Source organism: Haliotis rufescens, unplaced genomic scaffold, assembly GCF_023055435.1.
Source record: "Haliotis rufescens isolate VD_foot unplaced genomic scaffold, xgHalRufe1.0.p SCAF_14, whole genome shotgun sequence".
Taxonomy (NCBI): Eukaryota; Metazoa; Mollusca; class Gastropoda; order Lepetellida; family Haliotidae; genus Haliotis; species Haliotis rufescens.
The window spans coordinates 7,409,554-7,436,829 of NW_025963824.1; the positions used below are offsets into that span (position 1 = coordinate 7,409,554).

At 40.2% G+C, this 27,276-nt stretch overlaps 1 protein-coding gene across 1 annotated transcript; it reads left to right on the plus strand.

The window, feature by feature from the left end:
• Positions 1-3,887: 3,887 nt before the first annotated feature.
• Positions 3,888-26,945, plus strand: LOC124123187. The gene is made up of 9 exons (XM_048395716.1): positions 3,888-4,285; positions 4,677-5,877; positions 10,599-10,676; positions 10,976-11,053; positions 14,816-15,536; positions 16,598-16,716; positions 22,354-22,617; positions 22,942-22,999; positions 24,267-26,945. Exons 2-9 carry the CDS (start codon positions 5,766-5,768, stop codon positions 24,607-24,609), a joined length of 1,773 nt encoding a protein of 590 aa, XP_048251673.1. The 5' UTR covers positions 3,888-4,285; positions 4,677-5,765; the 3' UTR covers positions 24,610-26,945.
• The last annotated feature ends 331 nt before the right edge of the window (positions 26,946-27,276 follow it).

Below are 27,276 nucleotides of genomic sequence, written 5' to 3' on the forward strand. Positions count from 1 at the left end.
AATATGTCCTAGGTAGACTATGTCCTGAGTAGACTATGTCCTGAGTAGACTATGACCTGAGTAGACTATGTCCTGAGTAGACTATATCCTGAGTAGACTATGTCCTGAGACGACTATGTCCTGAGACGACTATGTCCTGAGACGACTATGTCCTGAGTAGACTTTGTCTTGAGTAAACTATGTCCTGAGTAGACTTTGTCTTGAGTAGACTATGTCCTTAGTAGACTTTGTCTTGAGTAGAACATGTCCTGAGACGACTATGTCCTGAGTAGACTATGTCCTGAGACGACTATGTCCTGAGTAGACTATGTCCTGAGTAGGCTATATCCTGAGTAGACTATGTCCTGAGACGACTATGTCCTGAGTAGACTATGTCCTAAGTAGACTATGTCCTGAGTAGACGATGTCCTGAGTAGACTATTTCCTGGGTATACTATGTCCTGAGTAGACTATGTCCTGAGAAGACTATGACCTGAGACGACTATGTCCTGAGACGACTATGTCCTGAGTAGACTATGTCCTGAGTAGACTATGTCCTGAGTAGACTATGTCCTGAGTGTACTATATCCTGAGTAGACTATGTCCTGAGACGACTATGTCCTGAGTGGACTATGTCCTAAGTAGACTATGTCCTGAGTAGACTATGTCCTGAGTAGACTATTTCCTGGGTATACTATGTCCTGAGGCGACTATGTCCTGAGTAGACTATGTCCTGAGTAGACTATGTCCTGAGTAGACTATGACCTGAGACGACTATGTCCTGAGACGACTATGTCCTGAGTAGACTATGTCCTGAGACGACTATGTCCTGAGTAGAGTATGTCCTAAGTAGACTATTTCCTTGTTATACTATGTCCTTGGTATACTATGTCCTGAGACGACTATGTCCTGAGTAGACTATGACCTGAGACGACTATGTCCTGAGACGACTATGTCCTGAGTAGACAATGTCCTGAGTAGACTATGTCCTAAGTAGACTATGGCCTGAGTAGACAATGTCCTGAGTAGACTATGTCCTAAGTAGACTATGTCCTGAGTAGACTATGTCCTGAGTAGACAATGTCCTAAGTAGACTATGTCCTGAGTAGACTATGTCCTGAGTAGACATGTCCTGAGTAGACTTTGTCCTGAGTAGACTATTCCTTGAGTAGACTATGTCCTGAGTAGACTATGTCCTGAGTAGACTTTGTCCTGAGTAGACTATGCCCTGAGTAGACTATGTCCTTAGTAGACTATGTCCTGAGTAGACTTTGTCCTGAGACGACAAGTCCTGAGTAAATTTTGTCCTGAGTAGACTATGTCCTGAGACGACAAGTCCTGAGACGACTATGTCCTGAATAGACTATGTCCTGAGTAGACTATGTCCTGAGTAGGCTATGTCGACAATGGAAGTTTTTTTCATTTTAGATCGAACAGAAAGAGCTTTAAATAGATTTGGCTGGGTCAAACATGAAATATTCGGACTACAAACTTTATTCAGTTATAAAAGCTACACAAAATGTGAATACGAAAATATATATACACTTTGAAGAAAGGGTAGCACCCCCAGACATTTTTCATCTTTCAACAACTATTTAAACAAGTGCTGGAATGAAACAACTGACAAAATGGGCTCGGATCAACGTATGTGATCTGTACATTTATAACGTCAACGCTAGAGAAAACCCAGTCCTTACTAGTTGTCAAGCCACCGAAAAAGATTCGAACAACACTCTGACAAAAGGAAACTGGCACCAGCTGAGATTGAATTTCAATCACGATATTTTAGCACAATCACCGGTGATGTTTTGACCCTAAAACTATATCCCTATAATGTATGAAGCTGCTGCGGTCACAACACGATTTCAGGGGGCTATTTTGGGATACAATTTCATTTTGAGTCCCTACATGGCACCTCCAGTCCAAAGTTCTTTAGCGAGGAAACCCTTCCGTGCCAAGATGATGGCAACCATCCTGCATCTCAGTCCTCCAGTCAGACGTCGGATCTGCTGAAGGGGCAACTACAACCCGTTTTGGGGGACAGTTTGTTTTCCCAATTCACGCAGATTCTATACAGTGAGTGAGTTAGGTTTAACGCCGCTTTTAACATTATTCCAGTTATATCACGGCGTGTCAGCTTAATGTGGGAGGAAAGCCTGAAGTGATGCAGGTCTCAGACGTTTACCACTTCGGTGAAACCCACGAGCTGACAGACATAAGCTGAGAAACATCATCGGGTCGAACCGGGATTTGAACCCACAATCATAGGTTTTTGGCGTGCCCAAGGGACGCAACTCTGCGCAGCGAATCGCGGCACCTTAGACGACTGGGCCACCCGTGCCGCTACAGCCCCCCCCCCCCCCCCCCCCCCCCCACCCACACACACACACACACACACCCCCCCCACACACACACACCCCCACCCCCACCCCCACACCCCCAAAACAAGTGTCTGCATGAACTTTGTCCTTACACTGCAGATCAAGTTTTATAGCTATTTTTACCCATGGGATACACGCTTGACTGAAAATCAATGGTAAAGTAAACATGACCTAGATAAAGAGAAACGTTATCTCTGTACGAGTAAATAGCTATGCACTGCTCAATACATTTTTTCCTATAACATTCTTGATTGTGATATATGATCATGTTCGGTTTTTCAAGCTAGGAACAAGTTTGTTTGTTTTTTAACGTGGTTGTAAATCAATCCTAAATTAGGTTATCGTGCCAGTGAAAGGATGGGTGCAGTGAGATACATTCTTGTGTGAGCAGAATATCAGAACAGTATAGTGAGTGTGTGAGTACTGCCTTGTGCCGCCTTTAGCAAAAACTCCAGCAATATCACGGCGGGGGACACCAAGTGTGGGCTTCAAACATTGTACCCATTCTGGGAATCGAACTCAGGTCTTCGTCGTGACGATCGACGCTTTAACCACTAGACTACCCCACCTCCCCTCTGAGCATTATAGGACAACAGGGAAGAAGTTTGTTCGTTTGTTGTTTAACGCCGCACTCAGCAATATTCCAACCATATGACGGCGGTCTACAAATAAACGAATCTGGACCAGACAATCCAGTTATTGACATTACAAGCATCGATTGGAATACGATGACATGTATAAACCAAGTCAGCGAGCCTTACCAGCGGATGTAATTCAACACAGACGTCAAGTAGAAAATACATTAATAGACCGATGGCATTAAGGCGAAACCAAGCTAAATTGAACTCACATAGCATGTGTATGTCTTAACGGGCGAATATTTTTAACAATCAATGAGTCAATTTGTAAAACTTTATTATTTCATCATTTTATTATATGACTGAAAATGTCATTTATTTCACAAACTTACTGAAATATTTGACACATTTGTGATTTTGTGCACAAATTTGTATAGAAATATTGAACTTTCTTTGAGTTTTGCTCCAGCAAAAACATATACCCCTGCAGATAACGTTAACGACTAGATTGTAGGTGGCCTCTAGCGTAGATGGTAAAACAGTGAATGGGAGCCTGGATACTCGCATATTATATCAGTATCTTTACACGGCATCTGCATGTGTGTTTTATATAACAAACATACAAATCAATAATGGCCGCTAAACGGATTTAATCTTGACATACATTAAGAAACTTACAATGTTGCTACATAATGCCAACTTTCAATAGTTTCTTTACAGAACCTTTTAAGAAATGATTTATAAGTAAACGTAATGAGAACAAAATGATCAAACGGAGACTCCGATATGGTACGCTATGTAAGTAAAATGCTACCTTGAATACAACATGGCCGCGACGCCAAGTTATATGCAACCAGAAAACAATGAAGTTTATGCCATCAAAACTTCATTTAACTTTTACCATTACTATTGAGAACCTTACAAGATATGATCTTAAAAGTAAAATATTTTCGAGAAAAGTCTACCAGAGGTAAGAATGAATATTGTCTCATCCAGAATAAAGTACAAAGATGCGAAACAGCAGATACATGTGAACTTTGGCAGCAATAGGACGAGCATTGATGTTCGAATTATCTTCCCATCACCACTGGACCCATACTCGTGTTCATGGGTTTCATCACTTCAGGCTTTCCTACCACATCAAACTGACACGACGTGGTATAACAGGAATGCCGTTCAAAGCTGCGTTAAACCCATTGTAACTATTCAGTAATGACGGATATAACTCTGTAGGATTCAACTACGTTGTGTCACACTAAATCAGTCATACCTTATCTTTTCAGGGTGTAATACCATGACGACTGAATACAACGAAAATATGGCAGAGTATGGCACAAGGGATTGATAGTAAGTATTATCATATATAACTTTACTTCATTAAATATCAAAGATATCTAGGGTACATTAACAGTATAAGTGACAGTTTTCAAGTAAAATCACAGTTGTCACATTGTAAATAAAATACACCACTATACCCTTGTTACATGAACACATAACCATAACAGTGAATATAATAAATTTCTGTGGAATCTAATTGGAACCAGTTCTGTCGTGGTCTTGTAAATTTCCCTGTTTCTGCTAATGTAAGTCAGTGTAAAGATTGACATTGCATGCTTAGATGTTGAAAATAAAATAAAAAATGCACATTACGTGAGACATACATGTTGCTTCTGTAAAAGATAACCTTGTGAGGGTAAAATGCAAATCATTTGTTGATCCCATCTTTATTTCAAAACAGGTTGCTGTGACTGTGAAGAGGTAGCAACAGCCTTCTCCCCTTGTCGTAATGGAGCCTATTTGTTCTTGATACACCTGGATGTTTATCTTTTTTCTTCTAAGGTGAAACATAACAAGGAAAAACAGAGAAAGTTGAAAGAAATTGAGAAGAAGGTATCAGCATTACGAAATACGTCAGGTGGAGAGATCCTTGTTCATCTGTGTGGTCAAGACACAGGAGACAGGTACCTTGGGCACTTTGACAACTTCACAGATTCCTGCCTAAAGAATTTAATCCCTGACGGAAAACTGTTTACTGATGTTTATAAACGTCAATGGTTGTGTGATGTTATTTCCAGTTTTGAAGATCACCCTGTACTTCTCCTCAGTGTAGAAAAATCAAAGTTTGTAACTACAGTACATTTCTACACAAAAGTCCCATCGGATTGTATGATTGAAAATGCTTCGACCAATGTGATTGTCTCACTCCTGTCTAGAAAGGTGAACCCAGCAGAGACAGAACCAACACTAAGAGGAATTGACAACTGTACACAGCAACTACATGAAAACAGAAACATTGAACTTAAAAGTGTGTTTTTGAAGAAGGATCGAACATTTCGTGATATTTCCTCATTTGTTGATTACATCTGGACAGATCTGAGATTCAGAGAAAATTTATGTTCCATGTCAAAACTTGAGAGTGGGGGTTCTTTCTTCGTGGGAATAAATGAAAGCAATGGAGGGCGGACATACGAATCCAGGCAAATATATCCCAATGGTTTTCCCTGCCCCTGGAGTGTTGAGGAGTTCCAAACGTCTTTGGAAGTGAAATTACAGTGTGACGCATCCTATCAAAGTCCAGACGGAACTCTGACTCCAGTCCCTGCTAGCATCATAGAGGTCGCACTGTACAACTCTCCTGTGCAGGAAAATGCTAAAGTTTTAGAAATTGCAGTCGGGTACTCTGCGGGTATTATATTCTATAATAAAAAGGGGCCTGAAACTTACACTATTGACAATAAGGGACAAATACGTAGATTGGAGCATTGTGAATGGTTGGAGAGAATAAAGGCCTTTACTGTTGGTGCTACACAGTAGCAGTGATTTGAACATGTCTAGCCACAGAAGTGATGAATCTTTAGTTTCATACCCTTCGTCTTTCTCTGACCAAGAATTCCATGCTTTTGGAAGGGTTTCATTGGATTATACTTGTCCTGCTGGAGGTAAGACTGATTGGCTTTGTTGTAGCGATATTTACCATATATAAGTGTATAATTAGAATAGGTCTTCAACCCATGATTGCCGTAAAAGGTCACCATTCTTGTCGCCAAAGGCGCCAACGGGACCGGGTGGTCAGGCTCGCTGACTTGGTTGATGGATGTCATCGATCCCAATTACGTAGATTGATGCTCATGATATCATTTACTGGATTGTCTGGTCCAGACTCGATTATTTACAGACCGCCACCATATACGAGGGGTATATTTCCCCTGACCCACTTCCGATGGACCTAGTGGAATGAAACTTGACATAGTCTCCACACAGGAACCACCAAGAGTTACACACTTCTCCCATCGTTTTATGCAACTATGGAGACCTCGCTTGTAAAAGCCCTCATTTTGCGTCTCAAACCAGGACTTCGCTTCAGAAATCAGTGTTTCATCATCTGTGAACCGTTTTCCCTTCAAAAATGACTTCATAGTTGGAAAGAGGTGGAAGTCAGATGGTGCAGTGAGCAACCTGGGAATCCATCGTGCAGACACATTATGCATGTTCAAATTGTCATGGATGATTTTTTTCACAGACCCTACACTGATCTTGACATCTTGTGCTAAATGGCGAACAGTTATATGTCGGTCTGCCAAAATGGCGGTCTCCACTTGATGTATAGTGTCCTAATCAATGGCTGAATGGGGGCGACCAGGAATGGCAGCTGTTTCCACAGATGTCCGACCACACTTGAACTGGCGATGCCAGTGTTCAACAACGTCATATGATGAGGCATCTTCCCCATAAGTTGCTGTCATTTCATCAAAAGTTTCTTTTGGTGTGCGACCTTTCAAATATAAAAACCTAATCACTGCTCGGTATTCTTCTGGCTCCATTGTCACACCCAACTCGACCATAACACCTGTAAAAGTGGTAAGATTAATAGTTCGGTGCTGCAAATTCAGACATAACCCATAGATACATGTATCATTACACATGTGAACTTTCAACCAAATATGATAACATTAAGTGGTTCAGGGGAAATCTTTAATGAACACCCCTCGTAGGTTGAATATAGCTGAGTGGGGCGTTAAACAACAATCAAACGAAAACGAAGCAAACGATTAATAATAGCTTGGGAGATTTATTTGTATATAGATCGATCTATTGACGTAAAGGGGCCACCAGCCCGTTATACATGTAGAGGACAGTACCAATTATGAAAGAGCACAGAATATTAATTAGTATAGCATGTAACACACATTATTCTGTTGATATTGATTAAATTATACATGACTGACAGTATTGGCATTTCCTTCAAATACATCAGATTTTCTCCTAAAAAACATTTGAAGCTCTGCATGGCTGGGAGATGTGCAATAGTACACTACTCAACGTTTTCTAAAGATCAAGTTTTGATAATCCAAAAATAGATTGAGATATCCTGGTACACAATGATTGGGTAAACCCAATGCCACCTCAATTTCATGATGAACGGACAGAGGTATACTTCAATCGGCATATTTCATAAGTGTAGGCCATCGGCCCATGGTTACATTTGTATTACAATGGACGTGATGTACACAGATCTTATTGTTCTGACAAAAGGAAGTGGCATAGTTCGATAGATAATAATAACTAGACGTTTAGTTAATTTTCAATCATGTGTAGACATAATTATATATTATTTTTTTGTTTCATTGTTTTTGGTAAGTGATCCACCCATAACTTGTTATAACCGGGGCAAACTAACAAAAAATGATACTCGTCCTCCAAATACCCAGCATTACAAACACAACATTGTCTTCTGCAACATGGGATATTAGCGTATCTCCCAGTTTCAGCACATAGCTAATGCGAAAAACATCTAAACCTAGCAAGCCCTACTCTCAATTTATTGACGGTCACACATCTAAGATGACATATACACTGGTGTTGCCAAACCCCAAGCTGAACAATAAAGATTTACATTTTGTCACCCACTCGATATTACCATAGCTTTCTGCCTGAAGCATCATATAATGATAACATTTCTTTGGAATGCGACAATCGAACAATAACTTTATCAAATAACCAATAACTCTTCTGTATGCATTAAGATATAATGGATAACGCACAAATTCGACTCGAACCATGTTGTTGGGTGTTGACACCTAGAAAGCGCGTGCATGCCAATGTATATATAGTTTTTATTTCATCATTCTTTTGGGACTTTTTACATATTAAATATTTTAAAATACAAGTCATGTCGAAGAGGATGTAATTTTGTCAATGACTTTAAAATTCCAAACATTGCTTTTTCCCCCTTAAAACCATCATTAGAAAAATGAGAGAGTGAGTGAGTTAATGCTTTACGTCACATCGGCAATATTTCAGCCATATCGTGACGACATTAGAAAAATGACTAGACCAGGACATGCTTCTAGTACAAGATAAGCACTCAAACTTCAGACCTTTCTAGTACCAAATCTCTTTTCTTGACAGGGGCGGTCGGGTAGCCTAGTGGTTAAAGCGTTCGCTCGTCACGCAGAAGACCCGGGTTCGATTCCCGACATGGGTACAATGTGTGAAGCCCTTTTCTGGTGTCCCCCGCCGTCATATTGCTGGAATATTGCTAAAAGCGGCGTAAAACCATACTCACTCACTCACTTTTCTTGACAACACTTAATCTTTCTTAAAAACAGAAGTATACAGTCATTGACGATGTGCTCGAAGTGCACCCAGTTGTAAAAGGTGACCGAATTAGGCAAAGTGTTTGCCATGGGTTGCACCCCTATGTCGTAAGAGGGATTCTGGTAGTTGAGGGCACTGGTTCCAGGTACATGGTTTCTTTGCCCAACACGCTACTTTAACCCTACCTTCACCTTCACGGGTTGTACAATGGGCCCGGTTCTTTAAATCTGCTGGTCACCCCATGCCCTGTGTATGAAACCCGTTCTTATCGAAAATGGGGGGCACGGGTGGCCCAGTCGTCTGAGGCACCTCAATTCGCTGTGCAGAGTTGCGTCCCTTGGGCACACCAGAAACCTATGATTGTGGGTTCGAATCCCGGTTCGCCCCGATTATGTTTCTTGGTTTGTCAGCACCATACCCGTGCTCGTGGATTTCACCGAAGTGGTAAACGTCTGAGACCTGCACGAAATTAAACCAAGTATCGGTTATACCTTTTGGGTTGTCAGTCCAGATTTGAAGAAGTCATTATGCGACGATGTCGTATTGACCCAATAGATATACGTATGAATATTTATTGAAAGGTGAGGATCATGTCCTGCTTAACTGTGTTGATTCTGTTGAGTGTAAAAACACTCAAGGGCCTTTTTAGTAATGTTAATTCTCATTTAAAAGAAATAGAACTTATTAAGAAATTGTTGACTAAGTGTATTATTTTATAAGTTGGTTGTTTTAATTTATAACTAAGATTGTTAGTGGTTGTTCCCTCATGGGAGGTTAAAGTAGCGTAACATTATTGTCCCACCTTAAGAAGGTATGTAACTTCCACATCATGCGAAACATTTTTATGCATGCTAAACGAAATATATTCGTCATTTTAATCTTTGGCTTAACTGTTAAACTATCGCCAGGGACTAAAGGGATGACATAAATCCTTCCGGGGTCCATGCAGGAGTCCCCATGGTTCCTAGTATAGTTATCTCCCGCTATTTACTGATGGTCTCTGGCCCATTCTTATATTTTGTTAACTAATACTTTCTGCTTTTACATGTATTCAACTAGTCTTAAATGGAATCTGTGATAGTCTAGTTATTGTACTGTTCATCGGCGACAGGTTTTCTACTTCGTCCAAATATATATATTATTGATGTATAACTTTTCATCACGATATTACTGAAATATTGCAGATGAGACGTTAGAAATAATTCACTCCCTCGATCTTGGAATAATGTACATTCTTCCTACTTTTTTATCTAATAAAAGTATTTCTGTAAATTGTAATGTTAATATGTCTGGAAAGAAAGTTATAGTCAAGCTTATTATTATTCAATGAAGCTCTGGTTTAGAATAATTATGTATCTCACCAATCCACGCTTGGTAATCAATATGTAAATATCTCTGTTTAAAGAGAGATATACATTCTTATTTCCAACATTTTGTTGCTTTATCAAACTCATACCTAGAAAGTTGTGGTTTCATATTTGCAGCACAACAGACTTTCTTTCATTCTGCTCTGTGATGCTGGAAATTACATGAATGCATCAAGATAGGTATTACTTCCTGAGACATCAGTCTTATGCCCAAACTTGACTATCCGAACTAGACTGTAATTTCTGGGTTCCATCTTAGCGCCACCAGTGGCTATTACGAATTATGACCCTTTGGTGTCCCCCGACCCCACCCCTACTGACCAATCAGATTCTATCTCTCATATTGTTAGTTTGTTTGTTTGTTGTTTAACCCCACATAATATTCAGCTATTGGACGACGATCAGTAAATAATCGAGGCTGCACAAGCCAATCATGTGATTGACAACATGAGCATCGATCCACGCAATTGGGATCGATGAAATGCTTTGACCACGTCCTACTCCTGGACTGTTCCACTACTAAATTGTTGTTTTAACCAAGTGGAATGATTTTGGCATGTAGTTGTTTAGGACAACCCTACCTACATGAAAAAAATCAGCTGTGTGTGAAAACAGTAATACAGTCAACCCTTTTGTTAGTTCTAGGTCAAAATATTACATTTAGATCTATATTTGACAAGTTAACCTTATTTCAGATTCCGACAACAATGTGGAAGTGCGTAGACCAACTTCATTTAACCGAATCGGGACAATACAAGAAGAGGCATCTACAGGTATGCAATGCATTTCATCAACGTGTTAAATGCGACTTTTGACCAATTTCTTCTGCATGTCACCTTTGATCTTTTATGAAGAATATTAGAAATCTAAATTATTCTATATAAATTCATTATCTATCCCACATATTATCATATTGACCCTACTAATGTTTATAAATGTGACTGTAATTGGTATGTTTTAGTTCAATTATTCACTGGCCAGAACTCTTCTCGTATATTTTGTTAGCAGCCTACCGGAAAAGGTGATGACTAGTTTGTAAATATGTTTGATATATATTGTGTTCTTATTTCAGATACTGAAACGGCAACTGATGCGCATCTGTCTACCACATTCACCAGTAGCTTATTTCAGAAGGACACATATGACACAGGTATGTTGACGTAAGGAATGATAGCATGAAACCTCAACGCCAGTTAATAACCAGTCTCGACCAAATGATGGAACAGATTCCACGTAAAAGGCAAAACAGAAGATCGCAAACTCTTATTTTGGAAAAATATGTTTACCATATAGGTTTCAAAATTGAAGACAACCATGTATTTTACCTCTAATGCTGGTTCATCATTCATAATTTCATAAGTCTGGTTTGCATTTCAAAAGGATTATTTCGTGTCGCCTGTGTATCAACTAAAAATATGATCAGAACTAAAATGTTTCAATATAGTTCTGTTCCCATGGCCACCATGGCAGCTGTATCGAAAATGATCTTTGTTGCCTATGTGATAAGTAATTGGAATACGTTACGTATCGATTCCCAAATTGAAACAGTATGTTAATCCAGAAATCTGTACTTACAGAAAACTAAGTCTGAAACCAACAAACAACCAACAAAATGATATATAAATCAACAAATGTATTACTAAATTACCTAGGTATACAAATAAATACAAATTACTGCATAGCACTTACAATGGCAGTAAAAAATGTTGTGGTAGTACAATTTTCAATGGTAATATACTGAGTCAAATAAAAAACCTCACATTTTTAAAAGTAATCCCATATATGATATACAACGGACAAATGTATCAGCGAAGGTAATTTTTAATCAATAATGTCCAAAGAAGGATTTTAATTAACGGTGGTAACCAAAATTTGTTCCAAGCACCTACGGTATTCGGTAATACGAGCGTAACATCAACAGTTTAGATCATAAGTCCCAAGCATGAGAATCTGATGACACACAAGTTCAGTATCGTGTATGGCCACCATGTGCGTTGACAACTGCCACGCAACGCCTCCGCATGGACCTTGTGGTGCTTGTGAACACATGATTGGGAAGACGACGCCATTGTTGCTGCAAAATGGTGCCAAGATCTTGCAAATTCTGTGGTTGGTTCTGGAGAGTGCGCAGACTTCTGCCAAGAGCATCCCAGACGTGTTCGATGGGATTGAGGTCGGGAGACCTTGACGGCCAGTCCATGACGTTGACTCCCGCATTCTGAAGGAAATTTCTTGTCAGAATTGCTGTGTGTGGGGTCAGGCATTGTCGTGTTGGAAGATCAAACCGGGCCCATGTGCTGCCATAAAAGGCAGAAGTTCTGGTGCCAGTACCTGGTCGCGGTAAGCAGCAGCGTTGAGGCTGCAACGGATGACAAGAAGCCTGGAACGTGCATAGAAAGTACCCCACACCATGACACTTCCGCCTCGAAATCTGTCAACTTCCTGTACACAACATTGGGCGTAACGTTCATGACGGCGCCTCCACACCCTCGCCCTACCATCAGCAAATCGAAGATTAAATCGGGATTCATCACTGAAGACGACTAGATTCCAATTCCTCTGAGTCCATAGTAAGTGTGGCTGTGCCCTTGACGTTGATGTCTGTGTAATTGAGTCAGAACCGGCCCGCAGTATGGCCGTCGTGCTTGAAGGTGAGCAGTTCTCAGACGGTTTCGAACAGTTTGCGCACTCAGTCTACCCCTAAACATTTAACTTCTGGTTGATGTCGCCGTCAAAAATCGGTTACGGATGTGGCGTCACACGTGGTCGACCTGGCCGAGGACGATCAGCGGTGGTACCCGTTTGCTGTAGACGCGTCTGTAACTCATAAACGGTCCGTCGACTACAACACATCGTCCTTGCGACTTCAGCTACGGACGTTTCCGTCTGCAACATGCCGATGGCACGTTCACGTTGCACATTTGGAAGTCGTGGCATGACAAAGACTTTTGTTTTCTTGTGTGTTTCTTTTTTGTTAATGACTGCTAACAAGTATGTCTGAAAACACGTGCGGCATTATGGCCACGTGACCAGATGCACGTGAAAAAACACTTTTGCCACTATAGTGCTGTGCACATGATTTTGATCGATTCACCTGCACAAAAACGGTGTTATCTGAAGACAATACGTGGCCATTACTGTTTAAATACACAATAAGGGCCCACAATGATAACTGGTCAAAATGTTAAAATTTTAGGATTGTGAAGTTTTTAATCTGGTTCAGTATATATAACACGATGGCAGAGGTCAGTATTCAACACACAAATACAGTGGTGATAGCAAAAGTCAGTGAAAATAATATATATTCACCCAGCGGCGACAGTAGTCAATCTTCTGAGATGGACTAGGGAGGGAATCAGGGTTGATGAGCGATCCTCACATGAAATGCGTGAGAGATACGTAAACACGCTATTACGCCTTATATACAACCTACCCAGTCACTGGAAAGTTCAAAACATTGCTTTCACCAGTCTATTGGCACTAGAACATTAAAGCGAAAGAATTAAAATTTAATGTTGCATCGGCATTATTTCAGCCATATAGCGACGAGACCAAGTTATATATTCACAATTGAGTTATTTATTCAAAGTTATATTTAAAAGCAATTTATGAAACATATTTGAGCATAACAATATCATGTACAACTTTAAACACGGGCCATAGGCCACCAGTAACCAAAGCTAGGCCACCTCGCTGGGGATCACGGGGACTTACAGTACCTCCGCTTCCTGCATGATACCCCAGCAGGATTTACGTCATCACTTTAGCTACTGGTGGTTGTTGAACATTAATTAGATACTATCACCGTCCGCGGTATGCCGGGCCGCAATTTTACAAACCACACTAGCATCTAAATATAGTAACTTTCTGACGCGATTGATCACTGTTCAAGCACAATGCAATGAGCTTCTACCGAATCACTACAAAAAGAATGCAACACAGCTTCAATTACGGTTAAGCAATAAAATACACTGCCATATAACAAACAACGTACATGTTTAAGGACTTGATGATTTTGTCCCTGCTGCCAAATTTGGTTTTTAACCTACACGGTGCATGGGCGATATCAGATGATATATATCGCCTTCATGAGAAACCTTTTGGCACATCATCCATGTTGGTTGGTTTGTTGTTTAACGCCGCACTCAGCAATATTCCAGCTATATGACGACGGTCTGCAAATAATCGAGTCTGGACCAGACAATCCAGTGATTTACATCATGAGCATCGATCCACGCAATTGGGATACGATGGCATGCATCAACCTGACTTCACGGGTCATGAAAGGTCGTGAGAGACCTACTTGAAAGGTGAGGGATAAGTGAAGGTAATTCGTAGAATACGTATTCACAACGTATTCTCATTTCTGTTGAAACTGAAACTGAAAGGCAATCACAACTATAATGTAGTGATACCAATCTTATAACATCAGTGGTAGGTCACTGTGACCTACTTTCGAAGAGGAGCCTATGCTCTATTGATTTTGTTACAAAGATTATGACCTAGTGACATCATATTTTGTTTGACATGCCAGAAAAATGCAGAAATGTAATTTCGCAAAATTAACAGGTAGTTGTATTGACTCAACCCAAAAAGTACGAGAATCTGTAATTTACTAAAAAAGTGCTACATTTGACCACTTTCCAAATGGCATTGTGTATTCATAGCTTTTGGCCATTGGAGCCGTGCCAATTTACACTTGTCAGAGGGGTACTCAAAGTACCTGATCTAGACTACCAGTTGTCGGACTTTCATTCTTTCGGAAGCCTCGGTGGTTGAGTGGGTTAGATCGCTGACTTTGTGTGCTGGCGATTAGGTGCCTGATTCTGGCAAGTGTGCCACATGCCGCTCCTGTTTTGCAAGTGTATTACACAAGTCGTTCCTTGGTATAAAGACTTTTTTCATGTTTCAGGTGCATTTGTCATCTACCCTAAATGTATGCAGAGGATGTTGTCAAGCGAGTACCCAAAGATTGTGTCAGAACTTGAAGAAATATATCGACTGGGAGCATTTATCTACATCGGATCGTCTTTCCAATGTCTGTCTCCTGTTACCCAAAAGTACTTTCACAAAATCAACACGACATTGATATGTGACATGTGCATTTTTCCAACGAACAAGCCAGTAACATTGATCACTTTTGGAAAAGACAACAAAGTGAAGTATCACCTTGACAACTACAATTTAGAAATGAAAAGTAACTTGGAACAATGGATAGGCAACACAATCGCTGAATTCAAAGCCTTGCCTGTGGTTGTAACTGCTGAAGACATTCAAATCAGAGGAAACGTCGAGCGCCTTATTGCAAAACAGGAATCAGTGACAAAAGTTCTTCCACTACCGGAGGCTCAACTGATTTCGGCTGTTGAAGCCTTTCTGCAGAAACTGGCAACCTGCAAGTTCGTTCAACGTTTTCATGCCCCTCCTGGTGGAACTGTATATCTTGTTAAGGACTTATTTGAAGAGTTCACTGAACTCATGGAAGAGACCAAACAAACAGTAATTGTGTATCCTAAACATGCATCAGGATATACAATACTTCTGATTTGTGAACTAGCCTACAGGTTAGCTTTGATTGGACACACATCTCTTCATTCGAAAACAGACGTGAAAAAAGAATTTGAAAAACTAAGGTATGGTTTTTAATTAATATATGATTTATTATATATTTTCCTTGGCAAATGAAGTAAAGGGATCAAATAAATAAAAAAACCAACATCTTATTTGTTCGTATATATGTTTTCTAAATATTTTGCATATACCTATAATAAATAAATCCCTGTACATACATCCAATATGGTCTTTAAATTGCTTGACTTCTTGAGTAGTGTTGACAAAGATGTTTGCATTACATGCAAAAACGGAGGCAGCCCAACCCAATCTTTCCTGGATCCCCAAAACATTTCTGAATAAACGGGATCGGATGGTCAGGCTCCCTGACTTGTTTGATGCATGTCATCGATCGCACTTGAGTGGATCGATGCTCGTGATATCAGTCACTGGTCTGACTAATCCAGACTCTATTATTTACAGACCGCCGTCATATAGCTGGTATATTGATGAGTGCGTCATTAAACAAAAAACCCAACCAAAAACAGAATAGAATATGTCCATAGCAACCTAAGCTGGTAGCAAGAGGCGACGTAATGTATTAGGCGTTCAAGCTTGATGAAAGCACGACGTGGAAATTGCGCAAAATATCAGTCACTAGATTGTCTGGCCCAAACTTGGAATTGTATTGCCGCCGTATAATAGCTGATATATTGCTGCGTGGGGCTTTTAACAACAAACAAACAAATCAGTCCCACCAGAAACATGTGTCCTGTGCCCTTTGGGCAATATCTTTCAACAAGACTTGGCAGATACATTAAACATATCCTAGAGTGGTACCGGTGCCTTTTGCTATTTCCTGATTTTTGGCATTTTTATGTTTCTCAAATTCCATGGAAACAGTTTGGACGTCTCAAAAGTTGGAACCGGCGAGCTTTGTCATCTTCCCATTATCTAGTTTATTCGGTACAACAGAAATTATTATGTCTCTATGCCAATGTTTTAAGCCCATAAGTTATATTATATGACTGTCGGCTTAGGGAAAAACCTAAGTAGTACAAGCCACACGCAGTACAAATTTGAAACAGAATCTCCCATGCCTCTAGCTACAATTATCTACAAAGTAATATATCTATATTTTCAGCGAAGCACAGAACATTTCAATATCGATCACTTACGGCAAACATGTTGCTGATGAGAACTTGCAAGAAGGCGACGTGCTCTTGTCATCGTGGGCTGGGCGTACGATTCTATTTCGAACGGGTAAGTGTCATTCATTTTTTAATGGTTAGATACTGCTCACAAAAAGAGGGGGGATACTGAAACATGTTGTTTGTAATAACCGGAAGGAATATAGATATGCAAAAGGTGATTGGTACGTTCACTGGCTCCAGGACAAAACGGACCTGGGGATCAGGGACCTGACTCGGTTTAACAGAAGCATATAATAAGATTCCATCAGGCAATAGACATCCGATTCAGAATACAAACGGTTCTGCAGTGGTTGAGAAGTCAGACCCCGAAAATAGCAAAATTGTGTTGCAGATCTGGCGACAAAATGGGATGTGATTTTTTATAATCAGGAATGATTAAGCTTTGATTTAAGACCGGTTGTCATCACCTTGCGTTACTACATCGCAGAGGCCCTTTTTAAATAAGGTGCAACATTTCATTTTAATTAAGATAATATCTTAACCGTTTACTGGAAAGTTTTACTTAATAACTTTGGTTTGGATTGGCCGATTTTAATCAAATACGTATCTATGGGTATATTTATTTCGGCCACGTTTTTAATAGTAGTATAAATGTTCGTTTAATGTTCGTTTAACTTTGGCTTAATTTGTCATAATCGCCAACAGCTGAAGGGATGATGTAAATCCTGCTGGGGTCCATGCAGGTAGCAAAAGTACTGTAAGTCCCCATGGACCCTAGCATGGTGATCTACCTTCGGTTGCTGGCGATCTATAGCCCTTTTTTATCCCCCGCCGGGCCAGAATGGCCGAAGGGGGGTTATGTCGTGGCGCAGTCCGTCCGTCCCACAGAGGGTACTAAGCTTGTGAAATCAACTCCTCCTACAGTTTCCAGAGAATATCCCTGACCCTCTACACACAAGATGTCGACATGTTGATGATACTCATATCGCAGTCCCATTACGTTTCGACTAATTTTGACAGTTACTGCCCCTGTTTTACGGAGCTTCATTTGCCTTTTTGTGAGAGAGGGTACTTAGCTTGTGAAATCAACTCCTCCTACAGTTTCTAGTGAATATCCCTGACACTCTACACACAAGATGTCGACATGTTGATGATACGCATATCGCAGTCCCATTTCATTTCGACTAATTTTGACAGAGTTGCTGCCCCTGTTTGACAGAGCTTTTTTTGCTTATTGTGAGAGAGGGTCACGTCAGAACGACCTTTCATCCGACCAATCAGAGTGTTGCTTACCAAATCATGAAAGTGACAGTCAGAATCTGATTTTTAATCATGCAGCCTCGAAAACGTTAAAACGGGGTATTCCGAACGATAGTTACGGGCTCAACGACTGAATCTATACAATCAACACCATATATTAGACATTCTAGAACGTTCTTTTGTTCAGGTTTCAAATTTTTAAGCAAGAATTTGTCAAAATATGTTTCGAAGAGTAGTCACCAATTTAAAATTAGTGCCATAAAGCATGAGAAATCTTCCTTCTGATTGGCTAATGTCGACTTCTTGTCAGTAATTGCATTGGTCGGTCAGAGTTTGTGAAAGGTCGGTCTGACGTGACCCGTAATGGGATGTCCTCAGATCTTTGTTTAGCGGCAGCGAGAGCTAAGATCTGATTTTAATGAGGTTGGACTGTTGTTCAAGTTCCTTGGCTACATTGTCTTTGGACATGTCGGACAGGCAGCGAGCTCTGTCACGGACAATGCCCTTACACGAGTTCAGTGTCTTGTGCACTGAGACAACAACCTTGATATTGACAAACTCATTTACTTTGAGAAGATTGACAGATTGAGGTCTCCGTGCACATTCTACAAGGAGGAAGCCAGAACGAAGCTTTGTGACATTTGTAACCTCTCCGCAGACATCAATGATACCTTTATAGATTGCCAATGGATTGAGTTTGATTGGTTCTTTGTCTAAAGCTTCTATAACCAAGAAGCGTGGCACAATAATCGGATCGAGTAGGCATAGTATTTTCGTCAGTCTCTATGTGTCTTTTTTTTGAACCAGGGTGTTGGGAAGCCATGTCGAAAGGAAAGTAATTCTGCACCCATTTTCCCCACCCACCATGAAGTGTCTATAAGGACAGTCTTATGCGGATCTCCAAGCTTCAAAGACTGGGGAAAAAGGGGCGGTATACTGCAGCAAATTTGAAAAAGCTATAACTGTCTACCATATTAAGGGTCAGACTGGTTCGGCCTATGACAGTTAATTGGAGACGCACAGAATTCGGAGGTCAGCATCACAAGATTGGCTCATGAGCCACCGCCTTCTGAGCATAGGGCTCTAAGCAAGTTTTATACATTGATAGATATGATATAGACATGTAGAATAGATTTATTTTTAAATACCAAAAGTGTGCGTGAAATATTTTATGCACAGGGCATGACATGACCAGCCGATTGATAGAATCGGGCCCATTCTAGGTAAAGTTAGGGTCGAAGTGGTGTGTTGGACTAAGGAGCACTATTGCCGGCTCCGTCGCCCTCAACCACCAGAATCCCTTCCCCTGCCGACACAGTGTCGCCGCCCTATTCGGTCGCCTTTTATGACCAGCAATGGGGTGCTAAGGACACGTTCTTGTTTATCTTCCCCTGGTCCCCACGGGGAACCTCTCAGAAGAAATCCTCGATGGAAAAAACACAACTCGTTGTACAAACATGATTGTGATCCAACCAGAAGGACTACCACAAAGTAACTTTGGTTATGACGGGTCAAGGACATCTCCGCGTGAAAGAAGTCTGCAGAATATTTCAACACCGCCATTGTAATTTTACTTTAGACGAAAGCATAAGCCTTGTATTCAAATACGGACGACACGTGAAGATTCCGGGGTAGAATAGGTCTTCAGCAACCCATGCTTGCCGTAAAAGGCGGCTATGCTTGTCGTTAAAGACGACTAACGGGATCGCGTGGTCAGGCTCGCTGACTTGGTTGATGCATGTTATCGATCCAAATTGCGTGGATCGATGCTCATGATATCAATCACTGCATTGTCTGGTCCAGACTCGATTATTTACAAACCGCCGTCATATAGCTGTCTTAAATGGCATTGGTAGGAACACAGCCTTGATGGATTTAAAGCAAAATGCACATCTCTTGACGAGTTTTGATGAATCGTTTGAGGTGTCTGATGATGTAACGCAGACCTGTGAAAAATACACTGTATTTTGTAATTCTTCGTCAAGCAGAAGCAGTTGTGCTATTACTTTTCGATACCTACATGTTTTAAAGAATCAGAAGTATAGTATGAATATGTCACTGTGCCAGACGACACTGAAGCTCCATATTTAGAGAGTAAACTACCAAACAGCCATTTGGAAGTGGTCTCTTTCAGAGCCAGCCGATTGTTCCAGATCCTGAAGAGCCTGGGTGGGACAACGTATGCTATCCTGTCCTTACTGATGGGCTCCCAGCAACGAAAGGACCCGTGAAGCTCCGGGGTAGAATAGGTCTTCAGCAACCCATGCTTGCCGTAAAAGGCGCCTATGCTTGTCGTAACGGTATCGGGTGGTCAGGCCCGTTGACGTGGTTGATGCATGTCATCGATCCCAATTGCGTGGATCGATGCTCATGATATCAATCACTGCATTGTCTGGTACAGACTTATTTACAGACCGCCGTCATGTAGCTGGAATATTGCTGAGTCTTCCTAGCTAGTTGCATTCAATCAGTGTCCAAACGAAAAGATATCAATCTCGGAGGGGAAGTTCCCAAAATAAGGATTTTGAATTGAAAAGTGACCGCAGACCGCCGTCATAGCTGGAATATTGCTGAGTGCGGCGTTAAACATTAAAACAACTAACCAACCAAATCCAGCACCGAAAGGCCTTCTTCAACTTCATATCTGTACATGTAAAAGTCAATGTACAGGAGTGAGAGAGTTAGATATAGCGCTGATTTTAACAGTTTTACAGTTACATCGCAGCGTGTCAGCTTAAAGTGGGAGGAAAGCTCGAAGAGATGCAGGTCTCAGGCATTTACCACTTTGGTGAAACCCACGAGCACGGGTATGGTGCTGACACACCTAGAAACATAATTGGGGCGAACCGGAATTCGAACCAACAATCATAGGTTCCTGGCGTGCCCAAATGACGCAACTCTGCACAGCGAATCGGGGCACCTTAGACGACCCCCTCGTTGACATTGACATTTACTAGCATGTCATTTAGGATTGCTCTATCACTTAGCGGTATGGATCATTTTAAATACCGAGTGCACTTGAGACAATAATAAGACTTTTTTATAATCAGTATATGAATTTTGTTCTTGGTGAAACAGATTGAGTTATCTGCATCATCATATCGTGTTTGTTTTGTAAACAAAAAGATGAAAATGTTATGTATGAGATTGATCTTTGTTCAACGCCTTTAGAAGTGTACATTTAAGACTGTTCATTATGTCGTTTATAACAAACAAGCTGATAGCGCACTTCTCTTTGGTCCTGGCCAAATGAAATGAAATTTTGCACCTGACAAGGGCAGCTGTACTGTAGTCATGCAAGGTAGATGATGACAACCGGTCTTAAATCAAATTTAAATCATTCCTGTTGACGGTATCATGTTAGTGTGTCTTTGTTACATGTCCTCATCGATCCTTTAATTGGTTAAGAATAATATCAGACCATGAACTCGTGTTGTGTTAGTGTTGTGATCAGCAAATTACCAGGACTTAATAACCGATTAAAGATGTCTATTGATTAATAAGCAACAGCACCACCGAAGCTACCCCAAAATATCCTGTCACTGTCATTGCCCTATTGATTTCTTGCTTGCTTGCGCCAACACTTCGACATTGTGTCGCCATCGTTTTTAAAGCTATAGGGGCGGTCGGGTAGCATTGTGATTAAAACGTTCGCTCGCCATGTGTGAAACCTATTTCTGGTATCCCCCGCCGTGATATTGGTGGAATATTGCTAAAAGCGGTGTAAAACCATACTCACTCACTCAGGTTAAAGCTATAATCATCAATTTAAAGCTTGACTTTCTAAGGTTTTGGGGGTGCATGTTTACCTTATAACAATAGTGAGACAACTGTAGCACTATATAGCTCGATAATTGAGCTGCTGGTAGCCGTCTGCACCAGGTAGATTGCCTTGTTGACCATGCGGTGCAGAACCACATGAACACTTAAGACTGTTGATCCTGGCGGTCATAGTGGCAGGTAATGGATGCTCCAATTGCCTGGGGAGTAAATACGGCTACCTTAATGCCAAACTGGGCCAAAACGAACCAGCGAATATCACATTTTTAATGAACACCATATTATAATCATGTACGATAGTGCACATAACTCACATCAATACCGGAAGTGACCTATGAGTCAGCAGTGACAATTGCCTAAATAGTCATCACTTAGGGCCATTAAAAAGTCGGTTTCATTGTACAAGTTGTCAGTATAACCAAAGTGACATATTGTGAAATGGACTTCAATGAATGTAAACCAGGATCCGCTACTATATTTCATTGACCCTTGGAGCCCGCATCGTTGCTTGCAACTATATTTATTATTATTATTATCATATTATTTATCATTCCGCCGATTTTTGTACCAGAGCTAGCAAAATAACCACTGGCTCGATTTTGTTAATTTCTTTTGTGTGTAAGACCGTTGACTACTAGATTCCATCACTTGTGTGTATTATTATTAAGATGCATGTGTTAAAAATTACTAATTTAATTTTGTTCAGAGATGAGAGACATTGATGCTGCTCGAAGATCCTTGGCACTAGCTATTGTTGATCGAAAAGCAAAGATACAGCATGAAAAAGGACGCAAGAGATTGCTGGACCTAGTTTGTTTGAATTTGAAGATGATGGAGGAACAATTAGAAAACACTCTGAGTCATGCTGATTCTAAATCGCAAATAGCACAACTGGAATCGTTAACCATAGACATACAAGACAAATTAACAGAGATTGTCAGTGTACACAATAAACAGTATTCGATGCAGAGTAAGTATATCCTTACTGATTTTTATGCTGAGGAAATACAATTCAGTGTGTGCCAAACACTGCCTTATTATCTAATAATGTTTTTTGACATATTTAGGCAGACATTTACTGCTCTTTGCGACGTCAGTGATGCTTTGAAATAGATTGGTATAAGAAGGATTAATGCTGTGGCAATTCATCGATCACTCAGTCGATTTTCATGTTCATTGTCGCATTAAGCATTTTAGTACATTTGAAAAGCTTAGAAAATAGCCAAAGCATTTGATTTACACGGTGAACTTATGTCAGTCCCGGTGCATTCTTTTGCCATTAAAATTTTGACAGGACCACACAGTGCAGCTGATGAGAAACATGGGTTACCGACACTGAAGACCAAGGCAGGGTAAGAATATATTTTGCTTTTGACCTATTACCATTGAAATGGGGGCACGGGTGGCCCAGTCGTCTAAGGCGTCGCAATTCGCTGTGCAGAGTTGCGTCCCTTGGGCACGCCAGAAACCTATGATTGTGGGTTCGAATCCCGGTTCGCCCCGATTATGTTTCTAGGTTTGTCAGCACCATACCCGTGCTCGTGGGTTTCACCGAAGTCGTAAACGTCTGAGACCTGCATCACTTCGGGCTTTCCTCCCACATTAAGCTGACACGCCGTGATATAACTGGAATAATGTTAAAAGCGGCGTTAAACCCAACTCACTCACTCACTCACCATTGAAATATTTCAACTTAAATCAGTCCAGGTAAGCCTGTAAATATACATATATAGAAACGGCAAATTATAGGAAATATCTGCAGCCAGAACCCCTCGGTCCAGAAACTTTCAATACCACGGTAATGAGGAAAAACTGCAAAGTTAACTGTTTTCAATGAATACGAAACGTATCACATGTCACCCTAAGGATGGGGTATTGAAGTGATACTGATATCTGAAGGTTGATACTGTTTAAAGTTCAAGATCGCAGTGATGATAGTTCTATCCCATTAGATTGTCTGGTCCAGACTCGATTATTTACAGACCGCCGTCATACAGCTGGAATATTGCTGAGTGCGGCGTTATACAACAAACCAACCAACCAACCAACCAACCGTGTGTTCAAACATTCGATTAACTGAAATTGAGGGTAAAACACAGGCCTAAGAGTGAACTTTATGAAACTATCTAGAGTAATAATTCTTTCCGATAAAACATTCCCTCAACATCATGTTATGTCATTTAAATGGAAGTGCATATTGAATTAGCTTGTGGTATTGGACTGTTCATCTTAACGTTACTGCATGTTTCTATAACCATTAGGAAACACATCACAGATCAACTTCTGTACTTCATCGGATGGCATTTGAACTGATTGGAATACCGTTGATAATATTTTCCTACCCAAGATAGTGCATTTGATTGGTATTAACAGACAAATAAATTCTATGTATGTTAAATATATAATTTTTACTATATATAATGTGGCGATATACACGATTTTTGTTGTTGCTTAATGATAGGTATATAGCAAAAAATATTCCCATACTTACCTTAAGTTCGGCTTATTTAATAAGATGTATGTGTGTGTTTGCTAACGAAGCAATCATTTCCAATGATATGGCATTAAAAGAGTTGCCGATAATGTGATAATGGGATTTTATTTTGTTCTCTGTTGTAGCTTTGATGAGAGTAAAGTACAACAAGATAACTATATACAATCTACCGAATTTGAGATGCCACAATGCAGTAATCCTGCCAATACTTCACAAATCACTAACCAGGTTACATCCAGGCCACCAAGACAGGACAGCTTCTCCAATGACAGCAGTAATCCTGGTGAGGTGTCACACATGGAACCAAAATACGAAGGAGACCAATCATTCTCTCGACCCAATTTGCATCAAGTGGGTGAATCACGCCTCACAAACGAAGAGACACCAAGATCGCCAGAGCAGAATATGGAGGACCTCTGTGTCGTACCCCAAAATATTGTGAAAAGAATGAGTGAAACTTTCCAGTGATCTCACCAACTGTTGTCTATATTGGTAAACACCATCGACAGTTATGACTGTACCAACCATGGTAACTGAAACACACTCACATCAACCAGTATATAATGCTTGTAAGAGACAGCATTTATCGGACAGACAGACTCTTTTTCTTGGCTGGTTGGATTGTTGAGCATGTTTCCAGTCATTAGTTTGCATGGTCAAGATTGTAACAATTACCTCTGATACGCTGTAGATTATTCTGGCCACGGGGATGACAAACGTTATTCATTTTCAAGTTTCATGGTATTCCAAACAGACAATCACTATATTGACAGAAAGCATAACTGAGAGCACAGCAATTGCATGTCATGTTATATTCCCTGAACCGTTTGTTATACAAATAGGAAACATGATATATAAATTACTCGAGTACAAAGTATTAACCAGTGATATGTATAACTGGTTCTGGACCATATACATGTTGTATGAGAACTCAGTTCAATTTGTAGATGACTTACTTATGAATGTATACGTAGTCAGGGCAGGTTTGATACCCAAGTACATTGTTAAGTATTAAATTTCAATCTGACCGAGACTCGATGATTAACACAATTCCGCAATGTACGTTTCCGACTGTATATGTACAAGATGATACCAAGTGTTTCGCGAATACAACAAACAAGAAAGTCACCCACTCTGGGATACGTGTTGCAGGACTTTGCAAACATATGATTGTCATATTTACTGCTATCCTACTTGGGAACAAGCGACATCATCCTCAAATGTATTGAACAGATAATGTGATTGTGGCTTCTCAACACATGATATAGCACACCACCTGGGGACCTATATTGACGCAGTGTATACTAAACCTTCATCTTCAAACAGAGATTACCCAGTTTTCGCCTTTCAAAGTTTCCCCAATGCATCAATCATATTGCCATGGCACTCTTAAAATAAGATAATTACATATTTAGAATAAAAACCCACCTGCGGAATAATCAACGTCTCCTGCCAGTGCGCACACAAGCAATCTAGATCTGGTGGTAATCAACAATTAGTTAAATACATGATATCATTTTCCCATGGAAACCTGACGAGCATGAACCGCCTAAGTGTATCCCTAGGCCTTGTGATTAAATATATTTTGCTTGACTGTGTAGCAATCGCAAGGTCGTATTATGAACCAGCAAGTTGAGAGATATGTTGCCCTGTTCGTGATTGATTTTGAAATACTTCAAAGAAATTGTTTTGTGCTGTAAATAGTGAAAATGTTATTGTTTTATAGTTCAGGTGATTGTCTGGATATGTTTTACTTTCGACGTATGGTATGTTATGTTTCATCTATATTTACCATTTTCTCTTACTGTATATCCTTTTAATGAATGTATAATTTGCTCTGGTCGATAGATGGCTGAGATATTGCCATTGCGGCGTTAATTTCACTCACTAACATTTCTGTTCATGGCCATGTTTAACAATGTATTGTTATTATGACAACATCTGTGACAAGAAATCCCAAAACAAACCTCACAAAGAAGAGCAGATTCATGTAGGTGAACCCTTAGGGGGTCAATGTACACATATTAACTATATTTTTATTTCCAAGGTACCACACACGTATCTTCTGAAAAAGAAAACCATTTTTGCTAAAAAGGATAAACTGTTTTAAATCCCGTTTATATTAATGTTAAATTTTAGCTCATCTGACCGAAAGTCAAGTGACCTTTTATTGTGGGGGTTGTCTTCTCTGAAATTACAAGGCCTATGTAGCTGAAACTTTGTATGTATGATCCCTTAAACTTCCAATTCGATTTTGAACATGGCTGAAACTGCGACCATATTGAAAAAAATCATTTGAAGGCCATTACCAAGCCATTTCTGCATGCATCATGCGCTGACCTTTTACTTTGCATACATCCTCTTGTTTCTCCTCTGAAACTAGAAGACCGATGGTAATGTAAATTTTTCATGAATGTTCTTACTGCTGTGAAGCGTCAGACAACGAACACATATTTTTTTATGCAAATTTTGTGAATGGCGGGTCAAAGATTTTCAGTGATCCATTCATATATTTTTTATTCACATATTTTGCCTTTTACACCCGATGGAATCTGTTTCGTCTGGCGTTTAGCTATGATGTCTCTTATGTTAAACACTGTGCCTACCAGATAAAGAAACCCTTTAATTGAAAATTTGAATCCTTTTGATATTTAGAAAGGTGTATTTATAAGTGGGGCCTAACACATATGTTCCATTTTTTGCGATAATGACCATGATTCAACCTTTACAGCGTAATAGTTTGTGTCACCAAAGAGAAAATGAGAAAAGAGAATTTTTTTATTGGTAATAAAATTTAAAGTAAATGCAATATTGGAATATCATTGATTAGACGACACCACACACGAGTTTGCCAACCTGTGTCATCAATATTATCTGCATGCAGTGGGGAGCAATTGATGAAAAGAATGCTTTTGCATATAGTTCCCATGGAAACCGAACCTGTTTTTGAAAAGAAATTATTCGAGCATTCAAATCCCGGTTCGCCCCAATTATGCTTCTCGGTTTTATCAGCACCATACCCGCGCTCGTCGGTTTCACCAAATTGGTAGACGTCTGTGACCTGCATCACTTCGGGCTTTCTTCTTACATAACGCTGACATATAACTTGATTACTGTTCTAATCGACGTTAAGCC